General features: G+C 41.7%; 2 protein-coding genes and 1 pseudogene across 2 annotated transcripts in view; 2 read left to right on the top strand and 1 right to left on the bottom strand.

Annotated features, from left to right (window-relative positions):
* Nucleotides 1-3,862: 3,862 nt before the first annotated feature.
* On the bottom strand, nucleotides 3,863-6,032 carry epcam (epithelial cell adhesion molecule). Its single transcript, XM_085427652.1, has 9 exons — nucleotides 5,923-6,032; nucleotides 5,371-5,478; nucleotides 5,014-5,275; nucleotides 4,859-4,924; nucleotides 4,704-4,767; nucleotides 4,514-4,612; nucleotides 4,233-4,429; nucleotides 4,093-4,135; nucleotides 3,863-3,995 (listed from the first exon to the last, which is right to left on the bottom strand). Exons 1-9 carry the CDS (start codon nucleotides 5,981-5,983, stop codon nucleotides 3,972-3,974), a joined length of 924 nt encoding a protein of 307 aa, XP_085283778.1. The 5' UTR covers nucleotides 5,984-6,032; the 3' UTR covers nucleotides 3,863-3,971.
* Nucleotides 6,033-17,512: 11,480 nt separating this feature from the next.
* LOC146656052 (uncharacterized) lies at nucleotides 17,513-18,903 on the top strand (annotated as a pseudogene).
* A 373-nt stretch (nucleotides 18,904-19,276) lies between these two features.
* LOC146656051 (uncharacterized) overlaps nucleotides 19,277-19,864 on the top strand; it is a 32,486-nt gene continuing 31,898 nt past the window's right edge. Inside the window, exon 1 of the mRNA XM_085427651.1 lies at nucleotides 19,277-19,366. Coding sequence (XP_085283777.1) covers nucleotides 19,362-19,366 — 5 coding nt within the window. The 5' untranslated portion in view covers nucleotides 19,277-19,361. The remainder of the gene's footprint in view (nucleotides 19,367-19,864) is intronic.

Genomic DNA, 19,864 nt, shown 5'->3' with positions numbered 1-19,864 from the left:
AATAGGGCCCTGATCTTCGTGGCAAATTCAACCCAAATCAAGAAAATTCAATTAGATCTTTAAAAAAAAAAATCCCACAAAGAGCCTTGTTACTGTCATCAGTGTACATTAGTAATACAAACCAGCTAAAGCTACAGTTAGAATATGTTAACATTATTAAATACCAGGAGGGGTGAGAAGCATGGCTCTAAAACCTTTTACAAAACCTGCTTTTAGCATGAATTAAATTCATAAACATGTTTTGGACATTCCTCAGAGATTTTGGCACACGTTGACATGAAAGCATCATTGGACAGAGATCTGCCGACTGTGGAGGAACCCAGGCGGTCTTCCCCTCTCTCCATCCTCCACTTTCCTGTCAGTCTTCACTGTGCCTATCAACATATAATAATTTTCTGAAGTAAAAACACTTATTTTGATCTTTTTTCCTTTTTTTGCAGCTGAAAAAATAAGATATAATATAGAAACATGTCAATAAAAAAACTATACATAAACTACATAAAGTTTTAACAAGACTAAGAGTGTTCATGGCAATGGACTTCTTATTTGTCATTTGCTAAAGCAGGTTGTTACGACCCATCTAGGGGCCAGGCAATAACATGAGTGAAGGACTCGCTCGCCCCACAAGACCGAAGCAGTGACAGGAAACAAATCAGTTTGTTAAAAGGTGATTTATTTACAAAGTGATAAAACAGATACAACAAAACAGGTGTGTCAACACGTCGGGGTGAGCTAAGGCCAAAATAATAAACAAAACAAATCTAAACTGATTCCCACACACCTAACCTTACCAAAACAAGTGCCAAAAACGAAGACAGACTCTGACCTCCTTAACTTACTCAAAACAGGAGAAAACAGGTGATCAAAAGAAACGGCAGCTCACTCCTACCCACTCCACTTCCTCAACTGTCACAATGTCACTGAAGCAGGGCCGTGCAGAGAGGTTTAAAGGGGCGGGTGCTCAAAGTTAAAAAGGGGCACATTGAACCAGGCTGAATAACAACAACACACATTCATCAAGAATCTAATATGGGAAGGGCAGGGCTGTGTTGATCTGAGACTGTAAACATTAAAAAGTCCATAGGAGAGATGGTAGCTGATTAAACAAGTGTCATGAGATAATAACAAAATGCAAAGATTGGTGACAGCGCTTGGAACCATAGGGCAACAAAAAACTGTGAGAAATAATTTAGGCTCTGCCTGTGAATCACTCTTTGCTTCTCTTCTTCCTTCCATCATTTCATATATCACTCTCCACTTGCTATGTGAGAACAAGTCTTCTCTCACCCCCATTCTCTGCGGCCTGCTGGAGCGGGGGGGCTAGGAGGAGGAGTTGGCCGTCCGACTGCGGTCTGGAGTGTGGGGCCTCCCTGCTGCTGCGGAGTCGGGGCGGTCTGCCTCCCCCCACCGCAGGGAAAAGGGTAACACCACCTGGGTCTGGGTGCAGTTCCCCCCTCCAGGGGCAAGGGTACCTAGACCCGGTTCGTAGAGTACGCTTGGGGAGTGTGATCGTGTGTACAGCGTCTCTTTATGTCTGTCTCCACGTTGGTTGAGTGGGGAGTAAGTGCATATGAGAGCATGAGGGTGGGAATGGATGTTTGTGTCTGTGTGTGCCTGTATTTCTGTGTCTATATGTCAGGTTGGGTATCAGACGCCACCTCTCTGGGGACATCTCAGGCCCTCCAAGGTTTGGAGGCCTATCTCCACCCACCACCACTTCCCCTGCCGGTGGCGGACTCCCTCAGGTGTCGGTGCGTTGGTGGTTCTTTGTGTCTGGGGATGGGCGTCCGGGTACACACCGGCTCACTCCTTGGCGGCCGCTTATCGGGGCCTGGAGCCTGGGGCTCGCTCGGGCCACTTCGGAGGTGGGGTGCCCCCGGCTTCTCGGCCTGGGGCTCGGTCACTCAAGCACAGCTGGCTGCCGGCGGAGCTCACGGGCGCGTCAATGCAACCCCCCCCCTGGCTTCTGCTCCGCGGCTGCTGAGTGAGCCCTCATCTGGGACTCTCCTCAGCTCTTACTGGAACAGTGGCGCGGCTGCCCCTCTGTTGGTCTTCCTTGGTCTCTTGTGTTCTGGGGGCCTCTGGATGTCTGGAGTTTTGATCTCCTCCATACCTGCTTCATGCCCTGGAGGACGGGGCTGTGGCTCCCCCACACTCCCTAGCAGATCGTTACATGGAGAAACCTTTGGAATGCAAGCATGCTGATCCACACAGGTATGCACACAGGTGTACACACGGGTATTCACAGACGCGGACTACAGCTTTCTTGGCTGCTGCCTCAAAGCACATGGTGCGCTGTCTATCTTGCGTGCTGCACAATATCGTTTATTATTTAGTATCTACTGATATCTACTGCTAGCTAGTTTATAGTGATGGTGCTGTTTTTTTTATTATGTTGCTCTTTGTTGTTTGCTTTCTCTTCTGTTTTTTTTCTCCATACAGGTGACCCAGGTGTTTTGTTTTTTTTTGTTTGTTTTTTTTTTCTTTCTTCCCCCCCTTCTCACCGTCTCTTCTCCCCTTTGGTTTTCTTTCTCTCCCTAAAAAAAAAAAAAAAAAAAAAAAAGAACAAGGCACAACTTGCTATTGCAATAAACTATAATCTAATTGTCCACACCTAACAACTCTTGCACTTAATCTAAAATAAAATGATGACAGAAAAATGTTATAGCCCTGCCTTTAGTAGCCTCACACAGCTCCTACTGTTTCCTCCTCAGGTCCTTACCAGCCATGTCTGGACAATGTTATATCATGAGTAATATTTTTTTTTTTAAATCCATCTAAATAAAACACACACATGCACACACAGTGACATTTTAGACCTTCTTCAGAATACTGTATATACTATGGGCATCATGGTGCTGATCCAGAATCTTTACATTATTATTTATTACTAGAGCTACAATAATAAAGCAATGAGGAGGGGGAAGTAATAAATATGAAATAATGTATTTATGATGATTCCATTTGTTTCACTATCCACTCTGTGCAGGGGCAAAGTTTATTACATGTTTAAACTGTAGAGATACAATCATTTTACTGCTGTAAAATCCAAATTTTGTCTTATTTAAAATATAAATCTAATATAATCTGCTTCTTAATGTATGTTCTTTAAAATACAGCGTGTGTTTTTTAATATATTATAATAATTATTATGTGGACATGCATATTAGATCGTTTTTTAGTGAAATATAATCCCTCCAGAAAGGGAGGAAAAGCCCGGAAACTTACTTTAAAACTAAATATGTTCACTAAAACGGTGACAGAGCTACAGACCCATGACAGCCTTGCACAGGTAGCCAGCAGCTATGACTAGCACTACCTGTGCAGTTAATAAAAGGACAGGTAATGTTTGTCGCGCTGTTGCACACACAGCACGCTCGTTTGTTTCAGTTAGTCAGTTGCAACAAGACAGCTTACCAACGTGTACGTAATAAGCTAATACTCCTGTGTGCTACACACTACAGTGTACGCTGTACACCTACTTACTGGTTTTGTTGCATCAGTCTGTGTCTCTGAGTTAACTTGTGTTTCTCCTACAGCTCCGGACCGCAAAAAATGCGCGTGCTCTTTGTGAGCTCGTTCCCGGCTCGTAACCAGCGCGTTCTGCCGTCGAGGGCGATCATTGGTTAAATGTGATCATGTGACTGATGCAAGCCAGATCCTTTTATTTAGCAAAACTGTGATTAATAGTTAAATATTATTGTTGAGGGGCACAGACAGGACTCCGCACGCACACACACATAAAATAAATAAATAAAAAAAATTTAAAAGTTGCCTCAACAAAAGGGCACTTTGGGCACCCATCAGGAAAGGGGCGGGTGCTCAAGCCCCTCTAGCCCCCCCCCTCTGCACGTGCCTGCTCTACAAATACACTCGCCACAGCAATCACAGCAATCGCTACCACCACGATGACAGCAATGATCCTGCCTGTCAGGTACGCGTATGCGTCGACTCTTCACACTCTCTCTGCTTTACATTTGCTCCATCTCTCTTTGCTGAATTGGAGGAAAGAGCAGACACACCAAAAAAGTTTATATAATGACCCTTTTTTCTCAAAAGATAAATTTACAGACAGCAGGTCGTTTATCTCACCTGAGTTTTTTTGTACTTCCTCTGTCGCTTCTGGACAAAGAACTACAAACACAGAGAAGAAACTAAATTATGGCCTTTTGTTTTAACATTTGTTCTTTAAACGACACTTCTGACATGCAGATGCGCTCACCACAGCAATCACAGCCAGCAGGCCAGCAATCACAGCCAGCACCACCACCACGATGACGGCGATGATCCCGCCTGTCAGGTGCTTCATGGTCATGGTCGGGGGCTCCTCGTCCACATAGTACACGATGATCTTCTCCATCATCAGAGTCTGCCCATCCACAGAAGCAGTAAAGGTCCTCTGCTCAGTAAACAGTGGCAGCACCTTCACCTGCAGAAAGTCACATGAAATGATGAAGTTAGCCAGTGGGTCCATTATACAAAACGTGCACACACACACACAGGTTGTACATACGTCTTTCTCCATGTAGTAGGCCATTCTGGACAGGTCACTGATGCGCTCTCCTTTTGGCTTAGTCACATCAACCACAATCATGCGAGCGTCTGGGTCATACTGTAGAATGACAGGATGTTAGTTAGCATGGCAGTGGTGCTTTTTGCTTTGTTCTAAATTACAAACAGTTTTTTGTTGGACTGTCACTCACCTGAATCTCCTTCACCAGGCTGCGGTCAAGTTGGTAACGCTTTTTAAGTTTAGTCGCAATAGCACTGTTTTAAAAAAGACATTAGGATGGTGAGATCTGGAAATGTCAGCCTCAGCATGTTTCTTAACTTTTAATAAGGGCTGAAGTGGACTTACGTCTTCAAATTGTCTTTATTCACGTTGGTGGGCCCCTCCTTGTGTGTCAGCTGAAGACGGACCCAGCTGGAAGAGGGAAAAATAAAATAAAGAAATGTTGAATACTTGAACTATTCATCCTCACAGCAATCCTTCACTATAGTGAAATCACTTACTAGGTCTCCACCAGCTTCTCACACTGGAGGGTCTGGTCTCCCTTGTCAGTTCGACGGACTCCAGCGCTGTTGACGCACCAGCACACATCTGTGTTGTTGCACTGCTTGGCCTTGAATTTGCCGTCATTCTCACATTCAGGGTCATAGATGCCATCGTTGTCCACAATGGCGGTCTCATGTTGCTTTCTTCCAATACTGCGAGTGCCCAGGGCCTTTCTAGCTCTGTACATTTCAGCTTTCATCAAGAAGCACTTGGGGATCACTGATGGGGGAACAAAATGCACACCATGAGCAGGCTGGAGTGTCAAACAGAGGACATGAAACAGGAAGGAGCCCCTTTACCACTTCTAAACTTACATGCTGTGCAGTCTATGGGCTGTTTTGTACCATTACCAACCAGAAGAGTACATGAACATGGGGGTCCGTCGCACATAGCCCACTTCATAGTGGCACATGTTGTTGGACCTAAAGAGGAAAAAACACCACCACACTAGCAGGTTATTAACAGGAACTCAATACATAACCACATTACTATACTGTGACTGTACAGTATAGTTAGTATTATATAAGAATGAATAAGAATATAAGAATGAATCTTTTGGGTGCTAGTCCCAACACAGAGGAAGAAACCTTCCCCACCACCAACAAAACTAGCTAGTGTAACATTAAAAACAGCTTTTTGGTTCAACTCTGGTGGCCAATTACAATATTTGATCAAATAAAACAAGCAAAACTACATCTCATAGAAAGATAATTTATCTATGTCTTAAATAAAGGTGCTCTGAACTTTTAAAATGCGTTGGGGGGGGGGGGGGTTGTTCGTTTTTGTGAAAATTTCCATTAAATCTACTCAAACTGAGCTGTGGCTTCTTTTTAGAATCAAGTTTGTATCAAATTTAAACTACTTACAGCTCTGAGCTGAGGCTCCGACCGCGAGAGCGGCCAGAACAGCAAAAACCCACACTTTCATGATCAAAGGCGAAGAAAGAAGTCTTCGTTTGTCCGCTTCCTATGCGTCCGTCTCCTGCAGAGTCCGAACGAAGAATTCAGTCGAGGCTCCGGTGGGCGTAAGTTCGTTCAAACGAAAGTCTTCAGGAGAACGCAGCGCGGTGGTTCTACAGTATGAACGGAAGTGTACTTGATGACATCACAGCTTAGCTTAGTTTTTAATGCCATCCCCCCTTAATTTAACTGTGATTAATATCTGCAATGGAAAGTACAACTGGTATGAAAAACATAACACGAAGTAAAAGATTTCTTTAAGAAAAAAAAAGATCATTTATAACGTTTATAAGCACTTTTTCAAAAATTCCCTTTTACATATGATCTCTTTCGCTCTTTCTTCCAGTATGGAAGTTCTTCCAGGATGTAAATCAGTAGTGTTAACTGAAAGATAATTCTCTGTTTTTTATTGAGATGTGAATCTCACCCTGAAAATTTCAGTTGGTACTAAGGAGCCTAAACTGTGACAAGGTAACATCAAGGAAAAATACATGTTGAACCAGCAGCAGCTGTCTGAACCACTGATAAAAGGCAGAACAGATTCATGGTTGTTTACAAGGAAGTCTGACACTACAGCAGCAGAACTCAAGACTAATCAGACCAGAACATTTTAGTGATCTTATGTAAACTATAACCTCGGCTTTCTGTTCTTTGATACCAAGAAGATTTCCCTCACACCATTACACCACTACTGGTAGCCTGAACCATTAAGACGGAAAGGGGCTTTCATGTTGTTCATGCCATATTTGGATTGTACCATCTAGATGTTGCAACAAAATCGAAACTCATCAAACCACATTATTGTGGTGAGCACATGCAAACTGTAACCTCAGTTTACTGTTGTTTGCTAACAGCAGTAGCACCCGGTGCAGCCCATTTGCAATTCATTTAACATGAATTCAGAGACACTCTTCTGCATAACGTGTTTGTAACGAGTGGTTAATTGCGTTACTGTTGCCTTTGTGTCATGTTAAAGCAGTGTGGCCATTCTCCTCTGACATCAGTGTTTTCTCTTAGACCATTTTCTGTCCACCCAAAAGATGTTTGTGTATCAAAATCCCAGTAGATCAACCGTTTCCAGAATACTCACCTGCCTGGCATTAACAACTATGCAAGGTCCCAAATCAATTAAATTAAACCTTTCTTTCCCATTCTGATGCTTGGCTTGAACTCCAGCAGCTCGTGTCATGGTGAGCTGTGCGGCAAGCAAGGGTTGGAACAAATGCAGGACTCTGAGACACAAACTTTAAAGCAGCAGCTTTAATTGTTGGTAAAATGAACTAAAAACAAAGCAGATGAAGGAAACAAAATAAAGACAAATTAGAACTAACAACTGCAGAGACTTGAGACCATGGAACTACAACACACAGCTAACGTGGAGGATGTGACAACAAGCAGGGAGACTGAAGACTTAAATACACAGGCAGGATAACGAGGGGACTGGAACAGGTGGTTACACAACTGGGACTAATCAGAGCTGACAAGACAGGGAGGAAGCAAAACTAAATACGCTGAACACAGTCTATCAGAATAAAAGAGGAAACAAGAGACACACTCTAAACATAATGAAAGAATGACTAAGAACCCGAGACCCACACCGTAACAGAAACTCGTGATCAAACTTCTGATCAATGATCAAACGAGAACAGAAAACTTCAAGAAAACAAACATAAACCACTCAGAATATAATCTCACCCAGATGAAGTCTAAAACAGAACATGACAGCTTGTCTTGACCATGTCTACATACTGCACTGAGTTCCTGCCATGTGATTGGCTGATTAGATATTTTTTATTAGAAAGCAGTTGAACACATGTACTTAAAAACTTGGCTGGATGCATGCACACTTCCTTTAAAAATAAGAGAGAGAATGGTTATTTTATTTTCTAGTAGGAACGCACATTAACACAAACCATAAACATCCGAAATCAGATTTTATCTGATCTTCACTAAGAGACTTTCCTCCTGAGTTACAGCAACCCCAGAATATCCACAAGCCTTTTCTACTCTGTACCAAAATCGATAAACTCAAAGGCTTAAACAGGACCAGAGGACTCAGAAATATGAGGTGAGGAAGGATCGACTTTATTCTGCTTTTATTTTATTCTTTTGTTGGGGGCAAGGCACTGTCATGACTTAGAGTCACCCAGCCTCACGTAAAATAATCGTTATTGCGTTTTACTAATGCACTGATATTTTTATTAAAAATTAATGTCAGCTTGAATATATGAAAGCTTCACTGGAGTGTTACATGTGTCAGTTTGTGACATACTTTGGCAAATACAAGTGTACGTTAACTGTGACCTGCTGTCAAAGTCGTTTTGCATCGAGGTCCACATCCAGCCCACTTTAATCTTAAGTGGGCCGAACCAGAGAAACTCCCCTTTGTCTCAGTATAAAAATGTTTAACCATGCCTTTAATCCCCTTTAATATAAAAAGAAGTGAAATTTCAAGAGTGTTAACATTTAGATGGTAAGGGATTACTTTAAAAAAGCATTTTTAAAATTTCCTTTAAAAATTAAAAAAAAATTGGACAAGGAGGACGAGATGCATGAACAGTCGGGGGCTCCTCATCCACGTAGTAAATGATGATCTTCTCCATCATCAGGTTCTGCCCATCCACAGAAGGAGTAAAGCGTCTGCTCTGGTCAGTAAACAGTGGCAGCATCTTCACCTGCAGAAAGTCACGTGGATTGACGGAGTTAGCCAGTGGGTCCATTATACAAAACGTGCACACACACAAAAAGGTTGTACATATGTCTTTCTCCATGTAGTAGGCCATTCTGGACAGGTCATAAGTGCGATCTCCTTTCACCTTCTTCACATCAACCACAATCATGCGAGCGTCTGTATATGTAACCACATTACTATACTGTGACTTAAAGATGTTTAAATTAAAAAAAAAAAAAACTTTCAGTATTATATAATGTTAGATTTGTGTTCTCATGAGTAAATATATTGATTTATTTTATGTTGGGAGAGACGTTTTTCTGATTGTCGTTTTCTGATTGTCATTTTATTTTGAAAGAGATTTTACTTTGGTGTAGGGCTGGGCCATATTATACCGTTCACGGTAATACCGGTATAATGTTAGGCAACGATAGGAAAATGAAATATCGCGATAGAATGGGAGTAAAACGCGCATGCGCAGTGCCTTTGTTTTCATACGCACATGGCCGATTGTTGAGTGAAACAGATGAACCAGAATTGGTTTGTAAAAATGGTGCAACTTCCGTGATGTGGAACTGGTTTGGTGTTTGTCCGTCAGATACACGACAAAGCACATTTTTTTTGCAGAACATGCAAGCGGCCGTTGTTATTGTCATATTTGTCGGACTAAGATGCTCTTAAATCTGGGAGTAATCTGGGTCCTAAACTCCGTATGCTTCAGGTCAAACAACACTGCAGCGTCACTTAGAGTTAAAAACTGTCTAAATTCTTTCATCTTTAATAAAACGATCAGCATTGCTGCTTTACCAGGTGTAACTATAAAGTTTAACTTCCAGGCATCCATGAAAACAAAAGTTATTACATTTAACGGAGTTAGAAGTTCGCAGGAAGCTAGCGGAAGTTAGCTCGCTAGTTTCGCTAGTTACCTAAGCATGATATTGCATGTTCTGACTGAGAGATTTCTGAAAAAAAATCAAACGTACAGCTCTGCTATCACTTCCAACATAAATGAAGACAGGAAACTAAACAGCAGTGACGTTTGTAGGGTTACTGAAGTTGGGCTAGCTAGTATATAATGATGTGCTACGTGATCGCTAGCGACACAGCTATGTTAGCATAACATAAACAGTGAAGCTGGAGGACGAACACTAACACTTTTCCACTTATAAAAGTTAACGTGAAGGTTCTTCATGGTTAGAGACAAATGCAATCGCATGGCAGGATGCTGTAAACGGACCAAACTTCAGTCAGGAGAACAACTGAGATAATCCATCCACAATACGAGGTTAGTCATTAATATACTGCAACAACATGGGAATAGAGCAGCTGCCAGAGAATTCAACATTAATGAAACAATGGTACAGAAGTGGAGGAAGCAAGAAGAATGAGTTTAATAAAGTTTGATTTATCTGACTGCTTTGTTTCGCTTAATGTGCCTTATAATCCCGTGCACCTTACGGTCCGAAAAATGCATACTGCACACTGCAGTTTAATGTTGCAAAGCACCTCTTTTTAACTTCAGTGGATATTATACATGGTTATGCTCAGGATATGTCAGCCCATTTCTACTGGAAATGCCTTTTGGTTAAACTTTCAGCAAGGAATTTGCATTTGCACTGTTACATTTTTATAAAGCTTTAATGTACATAAAAACCAGCTTCTTGTTTAAGTGAAAATAAATGGAAGGTTGTCTTTTTGCGCTAGTAATGTTGTGGAGTTGTATTTTGTCTCGCATCAATTATATCGTCGGTTATATCATTATCGCAAATTTTCAAATATATATCGTGATAAATATTTTTGGCCATATCGCCCTGCTCTACTTTGGTGATTGTTTTTTTCATTTCCTCTTCCTGTTCCGTGTGTGTGTTCAGTTGGCGCGAACTGCTGCAATGATGTATCGCATTCCCTTCCTGTGTTGCTAACAATAAAAGAAACGGGCAAAGTAATCAACCAAGTGAGTGTATTATTAAGAGAACATGGCCGAAGAAGAAGAAAACTCTTCAAGCTCAACAGGTTATGGGCCCAGGCGTGACACAACAGGAGGAAGATGGCAGAGGTTAGTGTTCAACGGAGACGAAAACAGTTACGAACTTTGGGAGGCGAAGTTTCTCGGCCACATGCGGATCATTGGCCTAAAGGACACTATATTATCAGTCACTAACCCAGATGCAGAGAAGAATGCTGAATGCTACGCTGAACTGATACAGTTTCTCGATGACAAAAGTCTGTCACTGGTAATGAGAGATGCGGCTGACGACGGAAGAAAAGCTTTAAAAATACTACGTGACCACTACGATAGTAAAGGCAAGCCCAGAATCATCGCACTGTACACAGAGCTGACGTCTTTACAGAAGAAACCAGATGAGACAGTGACAGATTATATTATCCGAGCTGAAAAAGCAGTGACCTCTCTAAGAAATGCAAAAGAAGTCATCAGTGATGGACTTATTATCGCCATGATCTTAAAGGGGCTTCCTGAAACTTACAAGCCATTTGCTATCCACACAACTCAAAGCAGTGAAGATTTAACATTCACACAGTTCAAAAGCAACCTACGAAGTTACGAGGAAACAGAAAAATTTGACAACAAAGTAAAAGTGGATAGTGTGATGAAGGTTGATTTAACATCAATCACCTGTCATGGATGCGGAAACAAAGGACATTTTGTAAAAGATTGTCGCCAAAAGGGAACACCTAAGTGGTGTAACTACCATAGAAGCTCGACACACAGTGATGAGACATGTAGAAGAAAAACCAAGTACAGAGATGACGCAAAACTAACTGTAGTAAAACTAGAGGGCAAGAAAGAAGAGCAGACTTTTGTATTTAAAGTCAGTCAAAGACCTCTGACTACTGACATAATGAGAGAAGGACTAATGGTGGACTGTGGTGCGACTTCACACATCATTACGGAGAAGAATAAGTTCATAAAGTTCGACGAGACCTTTGATCCTGGGGAACACTACATGGAGCTCGCTGATGGATCCAGGACAAACAACGTCGCACTCAAGAGGGGAGACGCGAACGTCTCTCTACAAGACACACAAGGACACTGTACTACCATCACACTAAGAGATGCTCTGTTCATCCCATCCTACCCTCAGAGCATATTTTCAGTGAAGGCAGCTACAACCTATGGAGCACAGGTGGTCTTCAAGAAGGGACAGAACGAACTAGTGAACAAAGATGGGACAGTCTTCCCCATCGAAGAATACAACAGACTCTACTATTTGAAAATGGTAAACATTGAAACATCACTCAATGACATAATGTCCTGTGATACTGTTAATCTGGCTTGTGATGTAAAAACATGGCACGAAATTTTAGGACATTGTAATGTTAGCGATGTGTTAAAACTACCCGATGTTGTAGATGGCATGAAAATCACAGGCAGTGGGATGCTAGATTGTAATGTGTGCACAGAAGGGAAATTCACTAACAACAGAAACAGACAAAGTGACCCAAAAGCGAGTGAACCATTACAGTTGGTACACACTGACCTAGCCGGCCCTATTGAACCAAGTGGCCAAAGTGGTCATAAATACGCTATAGTATTTACCGATGATTTTTCAGGGGCAGTGTCAGTTTACTTCCTAAAACAGAAAAGTGACACGACAGAGGCCACAGCAAAGTTTCTAGCCGACTGTGCACCATACGGCAGTGTTAAGTGCATTAGATCGGACAATGGCACAGAGTTCACAAGCAGTTCCTTTCAGTCTCTTTTAAGGGAAAAAGGCATAAAGCATGAAACATCTGCACCATATTCTCCTCATCAAAATGGCACAGCTGAGAAGCAATGGAGAACTCTCTTTGAAATGGGGAGGTGTCTCTTACTAGAAAAAGAGCTGCCAAAAGAATAATGGCCTTACGCCATTCAAAATGCAGCTCACACCCGCAACAGCTGCTACAGTAACAGGACTAAAAGTACACCATATCAAATGTTAACAGGGAAAAGACCAGATCTCTCAAAACTGTGGATATTTGGATCAGACTGTTACGCATACATACATAACCACAAGAAACTTGATCCCAGATGTGAAAAAGGAATATTTGTGGGTTATAGTAAAAATAGCCCAGCATACCTGGTCTATAACCCTCGCACAGGAAAAGTGTCAAAACACAGGCTTGTGAGATTTATCAAGAAGAACACTGTTGAACAACAAACACAGACTGATGAATATGACTCAGAAATTCAGACTTATGAGTATGTAGTACCCTCAAAAGAAAGTACAGGACAACAAAACGAAAATGCAACAGAGAACAGACCCCCTAGAGATGAGGAAACCACCACAAACGAACCAAACCCTGACATAGAAAGACATGAGGATGATGAGCAAAAACAAACTGAGCGCTATCCTAACAGAGAAAGGAAACCTCCCAAATATCTAGAGGATTACACATCTAACTGCAAAGATTTAACAAATGTAACCTCTGTGAGTGTTGATTACTGTTACAGAGCAACCTGTGGAATCCCCCAAACCTATAAAGAGGAGCTGAAATCACCAGAAGCACCAAGGAGGAAACAGGCAATGACAGAAGAAATCAACCCTCTGAAAGAGAATGACACATTCGAACTGACTACTTTACCTACCGGTAGAAATACCATTGGAGGAAAATGGGTCTACTCCCTCAAAGAAAACGAACAAGGACAAATATTCAAAGCCAGGTTTGTAGCAAAAGGTTACAACCAGACACAAGGGATAGACTACCAAGAGACATTTGCACCAACAGCAAACATGACATCTGAATGCAAACCCAGATCCACACCGTGCGAACTAAAAACGGATACTACCACGTGTGGAGAAAATGATGGAAATGAGACTGTTAACTCAAGAGAGTACAGAGAAATAGTGGGCAGCTTGATATATGCCATGACGTGTACGAGACCAGATATAAACTGGGTTGTTAGCAGACTATCTCAAACACTAGCTCAACCCATGAGAGAGGACCTAGTAACGGCAAAACAAGTCCTCAGGTATCTGAAAGGTACAAATGACTTTGAACTGATCTTTAAGAAAAACAGTGACTCAGACTGGGCATCCTCTGTAAAACAGGCTACTGTTTTGCACTTACTAAAGAGGGACCAGTAATATTTTGGAAAACAAAGAAACAGCCTACAGTGGCACTCTCAACATGTGAAGCTGAATACATTGGTCTTGCAACCACTACTCAGGAGAGCATGTATTTAACCCAACTGTTAAACGGCATGGACAAGAAAAGATACACATGTACGAAACTGTTTGGGGACAACCAAGGGGCCATTGCTTTGAGTAAAAACCCTGTGAAGAGACAGAGGTCCAAACACATTGATGTGAAATATCACTTCATTCGTGAGGCGGTAAATGAAGGGAAAATCTGCATTGAATACTGTCCATCAGAAGAAATGACTGCAGACATACTAACAAAACCAGTCACAAGAGTGAGACTCAGAAAGTTTCAAAAATGGTTCTTTGGAAATGCATAAGATGCTATGGGTTGATAGCATGAGAACAAGGGGGGGGTGTTAGATTTGTGTTCTCATGAGTAAATATATTGATTTATTTTATGTTGGGAGAGACGTTTTTCTGATTGTCGTTTTCTGATTGTCATTTTATTTTGAAAGAGATTTTACTTTGGTGTAGGGCTGGGCCATATTATACCGTTCACGGTAATACCGGTATAATGTTAGGCAACGATAGGAAAATGAAATATCGCGATAGAATGGGAGTAAAACGCGCATGCGCAGTGCCTTTGTTTTCATACGCACATGGCCGATTGTTGAGTGAAACAGATGAACCAGAATTGGTTTGTAAAAATGGTGCAACTTCCGTGATGTGGAACTGGTTTGGTGTTTGTCCGTCAGATACACGACAAAGCACATTTTTTTTGCAGAACATGCAAGCGGCCGTTGTTATTGTCATATTTGTCGGACTAAGATGCTCTTAAATCTGGGAGTAATCTGGGTCCTAAACTCCGTATGCTTCAGGTCAAACAACACTGCAGCGTCACTTAGAGTTAAAAACTGTCTAAATTCTTTCATCTTTAATAAAACGATCAGCATTGCTGCTTTACCAGGTGTAACTATAAAGTTTAACTTCCAGGCATCCATGAAAACAAAAGTTATTACATTTAACGGAGTTAGAAGTTCGCAGGAAGCTAGCGGAAGTTAGCTCGCTAGTTTCGCTAGTTACCTAAGCATGATATTGCATGTTCTGACTGAGAGATTTCTGAAAAAAATCAAACGTACAGCTCTGCTATCACTTCCAACATAAATGAAGACAGGAAACTAAACAGCAGTGACGTTTGTAGGGTTACTGAAGTTGGGCTAGCTGGTATATAATGATGTGCTACGTGATCGCTAGCGACACAGCTATGTTAGCATAACATAAACAGTGAAGCTGGAGGACGAACACTAACACTTTTCCACTTATAAAAGTTAACGTGAAGGTTCTTCATGGTTAGAGACAAATGCAATCGCATGGCAGGATGCTGTAAACGGACCAAACTTCAGTCAGGAGAACAACTGAGATAATCCATCCACAATACGAGGTTAGTCATTAATATACTGCAACAACATGGGAATAGAGCAGCTGCCAGAGAATTCAACATTAATGAAACAATGGTACAGAAGTGGAGGAAGCAAGAAGAATGAGTTTAATAAAGTTTGATTTATCTGACTGCTTTGTTTCGCTTAATGTGCCTTATAATCCCGTGCACCTTACGGTCCGAAAAATGCATACTGCACACTGCAGTTTAATGTTGCAAAGCACCTCTTTTTAACTTCAGTGGATATTATACATGGTTATGCTCAGGATATGTCAGCCCATTTCTACTGGAAATGCCTTTTGGTTAAACTTTCAGCAAGGAATTTGCATTTGCACTGTTACATTTTTATAAAGCTTTAATGTACATAAAAACCAGCTTCTTGTTTAAGTGAAAATAAATGGAAGGTTGTCTTTTTGCGCTAGTAATGTTGTGGAGTTGTATTTTGTCTCGCATCAATTATATTGTCGGTTATATCATTATCGCAAATTTTCAAATATATATCGTGATAAATATTTTTGGCCATATCGCCCTGCTCTACTTTGGTGATTGTTTTTTTCATTTCCTCTTCCTGTTCCGTGTGTGTGTTCAGTTGGCGCGAACTGCTGCAATGATGTATCGCATTCCCTTCCTGTGTTGCTAACAATAAAAGAAACGGGCAAAGTAATCAACCAAGTGAGTGTATTATTAAGAGAACATGGCCGAAGAAGAAGAAAACTCTTCAAGCTCAACATATAAGGATGAATCTTTCGGCTGCTAGTCCCAACAGAGCGGTACAAACCTTCTAAACCGCCACCCACCAACAAAACTAGCTAGCATAACATTAAAAACAGCTTTTTGGTTCAACTCTGGCGGCTAATTACAATATTTGGTCAAGTAAAAAGCAAAACTACATCGCATATAATCATAATATATCTATGTCTTTACTTTGAAATGTGGTTTTTTTTGGGTGAAAATTTCCATTAAATGTGCATTTCTTTTCAGCAGAATAAAGTTTGTATCAAATTTAAACTGCTTACAGCTCTGATCCGAGGCTGCTACTGCGAGAGCGGCCAGAACAGCAAACATCCACATTGTCATAATCAAACGTGAAGGAGAAAGTTTTCGTCTGTCCGCTTCCTATGCATCTGTCTCCTGCAGAGTCAAAGACCGAATGAAAAATTCCGTCCACGCACCCAACAAGGTTACTTTTCTCTGCACATGTGCGTCCTGGTCAAACCTGTTTTGGACAGGAACCAAAGCACAGGTGAGATGAAGAACCAAGTCCGTATCGTTCTACAATAGGAACTGAGCTGTACTTGATGACATCACAGCTCAGCTTAGTTTTTACTGCCAGCCCCCTTAATTTAACTGTGATTAATATTTGCAATGGAAAAACATTACATTAAGATTTCTTTAAGAAAAAAAATGCGCCTGCCTAGACGATGCAGAATAGATGCTGAGTTTGTTACACATACAGACACTGATAGCAGTGCAGAGTCTATCACTGCTACATGTAACCAGGGTAACCAATTATGCAGTTAAAAGGGACCAGACACTTAAATCTTAGTGAAAGGCCATAAAACTGTCCCAGTTTTCTCAACAGTGGACAGAGTTAATGAGCCTGCGCAGTATCTGTGGCTGTTTTATCATCCAAGGATTTATTACTGTGTCATTCTGTGACGTGAACAGGATGTTTAATTGATGGCGCCACCATGTCACTGGTGCTAGAACTAACTGCCACGTTTCAAAACACTGTCCCTTTGTCATGAACTGACCTTTGCTGCAAATTCAAGTGCAGACTGAAATTAGGGCTGAAAAAATACCTGCTATCACCCTGCGGCAGCAGTCGTGTGGTGTTGTAAGAATGAGGACCCAAAACGTTGGCACTGGCTGTGATGCGAGCGAGCTTTATTGCAGACGGTGTACACAACAAAAACGAGGGAAAAACCAAAACAAAACCTGAACTAGGAACAACTAAAGAACACCTCTCTATGACTTTCATAGAGATAAGGTACCGCTGTACCAGACTCAGTGCCTGAAGAGATGGCTGAGCAGGTTTTGATGATGAATCTACTGGATGACACATTAGTTGACATTGCACAGATCAAACGTTGGACAGCTAAGGATGTCTTATTGTTGCAAGTTCGTGAGTACACCTTAAAAGGCTGGCTTGTTCAGACCGGGGCCTGTTTCAAGCCATATCGACAGAGAAAGCTGGAACTGAGTGTGAGGGATGATTGCGTGCTCTGCTGAGCCCGACTAATTATTCCCACCAAAGACAGAGACAAAATATTGAAACTCCTGCACCAGACTCATACAGGCATGTCGAAGATGAAAGGTTTGGCAAGGTCTTATGTATGGTGGCCTGGGATGGATGAGAACGTTGAAATGGAAGTGCAGGCATGTGAGGAGTGTCAGAAACACCACAAGTCTCCACCTACGGCACCATTACACCCTTGCGAATGGCCGGAGTCACCATTGTCCAGGATCCATGTGGACTATGCAGGGCCTTTCCTCGGGGAGATATTTCTAATCATAGTGGATGCTCCTTCCAAGTGGATGGACATTTACCCTGTGAAATCCTCTACATCACAGGTGACTATAGAGAAACTGCGACAGAGTTTCGGTGTGTTTGGACCACCTAAAATGTTAGTTTCAGACAATGGAACATGTTTCACAAGTGCTGAGATTGAGTCATTCATGAAGCAGAATGGCATTGACCATGTGAGGTCAGCACCTTTCCATCCTTCTTCCAGTGGGTTGGCTGAGAGGGCGGTCCAGTCCCAGGAGGGGATGAAGAAAGTAAAAGGTGATACCTTGCAAACCAGACTGTCCCAATTTCTGTTCAGTTATCGCATCACACCGCATGCCACTACTGGTTTATCACCTGCAGAGTTGATGATGTCACTGAGACAGCAGATATTTTCAGGAGATATTTATGAATGCTAATTAAAAGATAAAATGATCTTGCAGGCCGACAGGTTAACCCAGAAATGTTTCCAAGTGGAGATCAGGAACCAGCTTATGAGCCTATTGGTGGACTCTGGGACTTACTGAACAATCTTTATCTTGATCTCTATGATATCATTTTTTGGAGGCTGAATGAGCTATTAGATTAAATGGAGGCACGATATGATGAGGACTTTGACACTGACTTTGACAATATCATTGAGAACAATGTAAACATTCTCAATATTAATGTGAGAGACAATAATGCCAATGTTGACCACAATGAACTGCATGATGATCATAATGCTGTTGTTGTTGTTGGCATTGAAAGTGATGATTCTGATGAGGCATTTGAAGACTGTGTGGATGTTCACCAGTACATCCCAGAAGAGGATCCTCAGCCAGCTGTATCCAGGAGGAGGTCTAGAGAGATGGATGAAGAAGATGTGGAACCAAACAAAAGAATCAGATGGAGCGAGGAGTTTTCTGATGATGACTCTGACTTCATCTCTGCTTGTGACACTGATAGCGAGGGCTGTCCTCACGTTGGTAATATTGCTGATGAGGACATCAATCAGCAGGTAACAGAAGAAGAACCGCTGCCTGGTGGATCCACGAAAAGGTCCAGAAAAGAAGATGTAGATGAAGAAGAGCGTAACAGCAAAAAATCCAGGCTTGCAAACTCTGATTCGGGGACTAGCTCAACTGTCTTTTCCTCATCTTTTCCTTGTTTTGATGTAAGAATTCCAGGATCCAGAATTTAAAAATATGTAAATAAGAAAATATTTAAATTGATTTTTTCTGAGCAACACAATCAAACCTCTAAGATGTCACTAGAAGGCTTCAGATCTCTTTCACCTGTGCTGAACAGGTGAATAGAAATAATTTTGCCATCTTTTGTCTGCAATAGAGAGGACAATCCAGGGCCTCTGGGTCTGTTCCACTTATTGTGTGTGAACTGATACATCAGGGCAACATGGGTGTTCCCCTTCCCAGAGGTTTAAGATGTCAAGGCAGTGGACAGTATGATGCGATGGGCTATTGTACCCAGAGGGGTGGAGAAATCCAGGTAGAGTTGGAGGAGAAGAAAGCGACAGAAGCTGCTCGAGAAATAAAGTTTTACCTTGTGAGGAAAGAGCAGAGAAAGAGAAGGATCTGGAGGTGGCAAGCCCACACTCTCTACCCCATTTCAGACTTAAACAGGACCAGCGGACTCAGAAATATGAGGTGAGGAAGGAGCTCCACTACTTTATTCTGCTCTTATTTCATTCTTTTTTTGGGGGCAAGGCACTGTCGTGACTTAGAGTCACCCAGCCTCACGTGTAAAGGTAACGTAAAATAATCGTTATTGCGTTTTTTATTGAAAAATAATGTCAGCTTGAATATAAATAAAGCACGAAAGCTTCACTGGACTGATAGTGCCTCGTTACATGGATCAGTTTGTGACATTGGCAAATACAAGTGCACGTTAACTGTGACCTGCTGTCAAAGTCATTTTGCGTCGAGGTCCACATCCAGCCCACTTTAATCTTAAGTGGGCCGAACCAGCAAAATGCATTTAATCCCCTTTAATATAAAACAAAAGTGCAATTTCAAGACTTTTTCTTCTACACAATAAAGAAATGCTGCTCAGAAAATGTTTTTCCCCCCCGTGGACTCCAGTAATCCCCTGTAATCGGCACATTAGTAATACAAACCAGCTAAAGCTACAGGTAGTTGTTAAAT

Source organism: Rhamphochromis longiceps, linkage group LG13 (genome assembly GCF_057381845.1).
Source record: "Rhamphochromis longiceps isolate RC_006_pf linkage group LG13, R_longiceps_female_GT1.1, whole genome shotgun sequence".
NCBI lineage: Eukaryota > Metazoa > Chordata > Actinopteri > Cichliformes > Cichlidae > Rhamphochromis > Rhamphochromis longiceps.
Note: the sequence above shows the minus strand (reverse complement) of the source record. Positions and strands in the feature narration are given on the sequence as shown.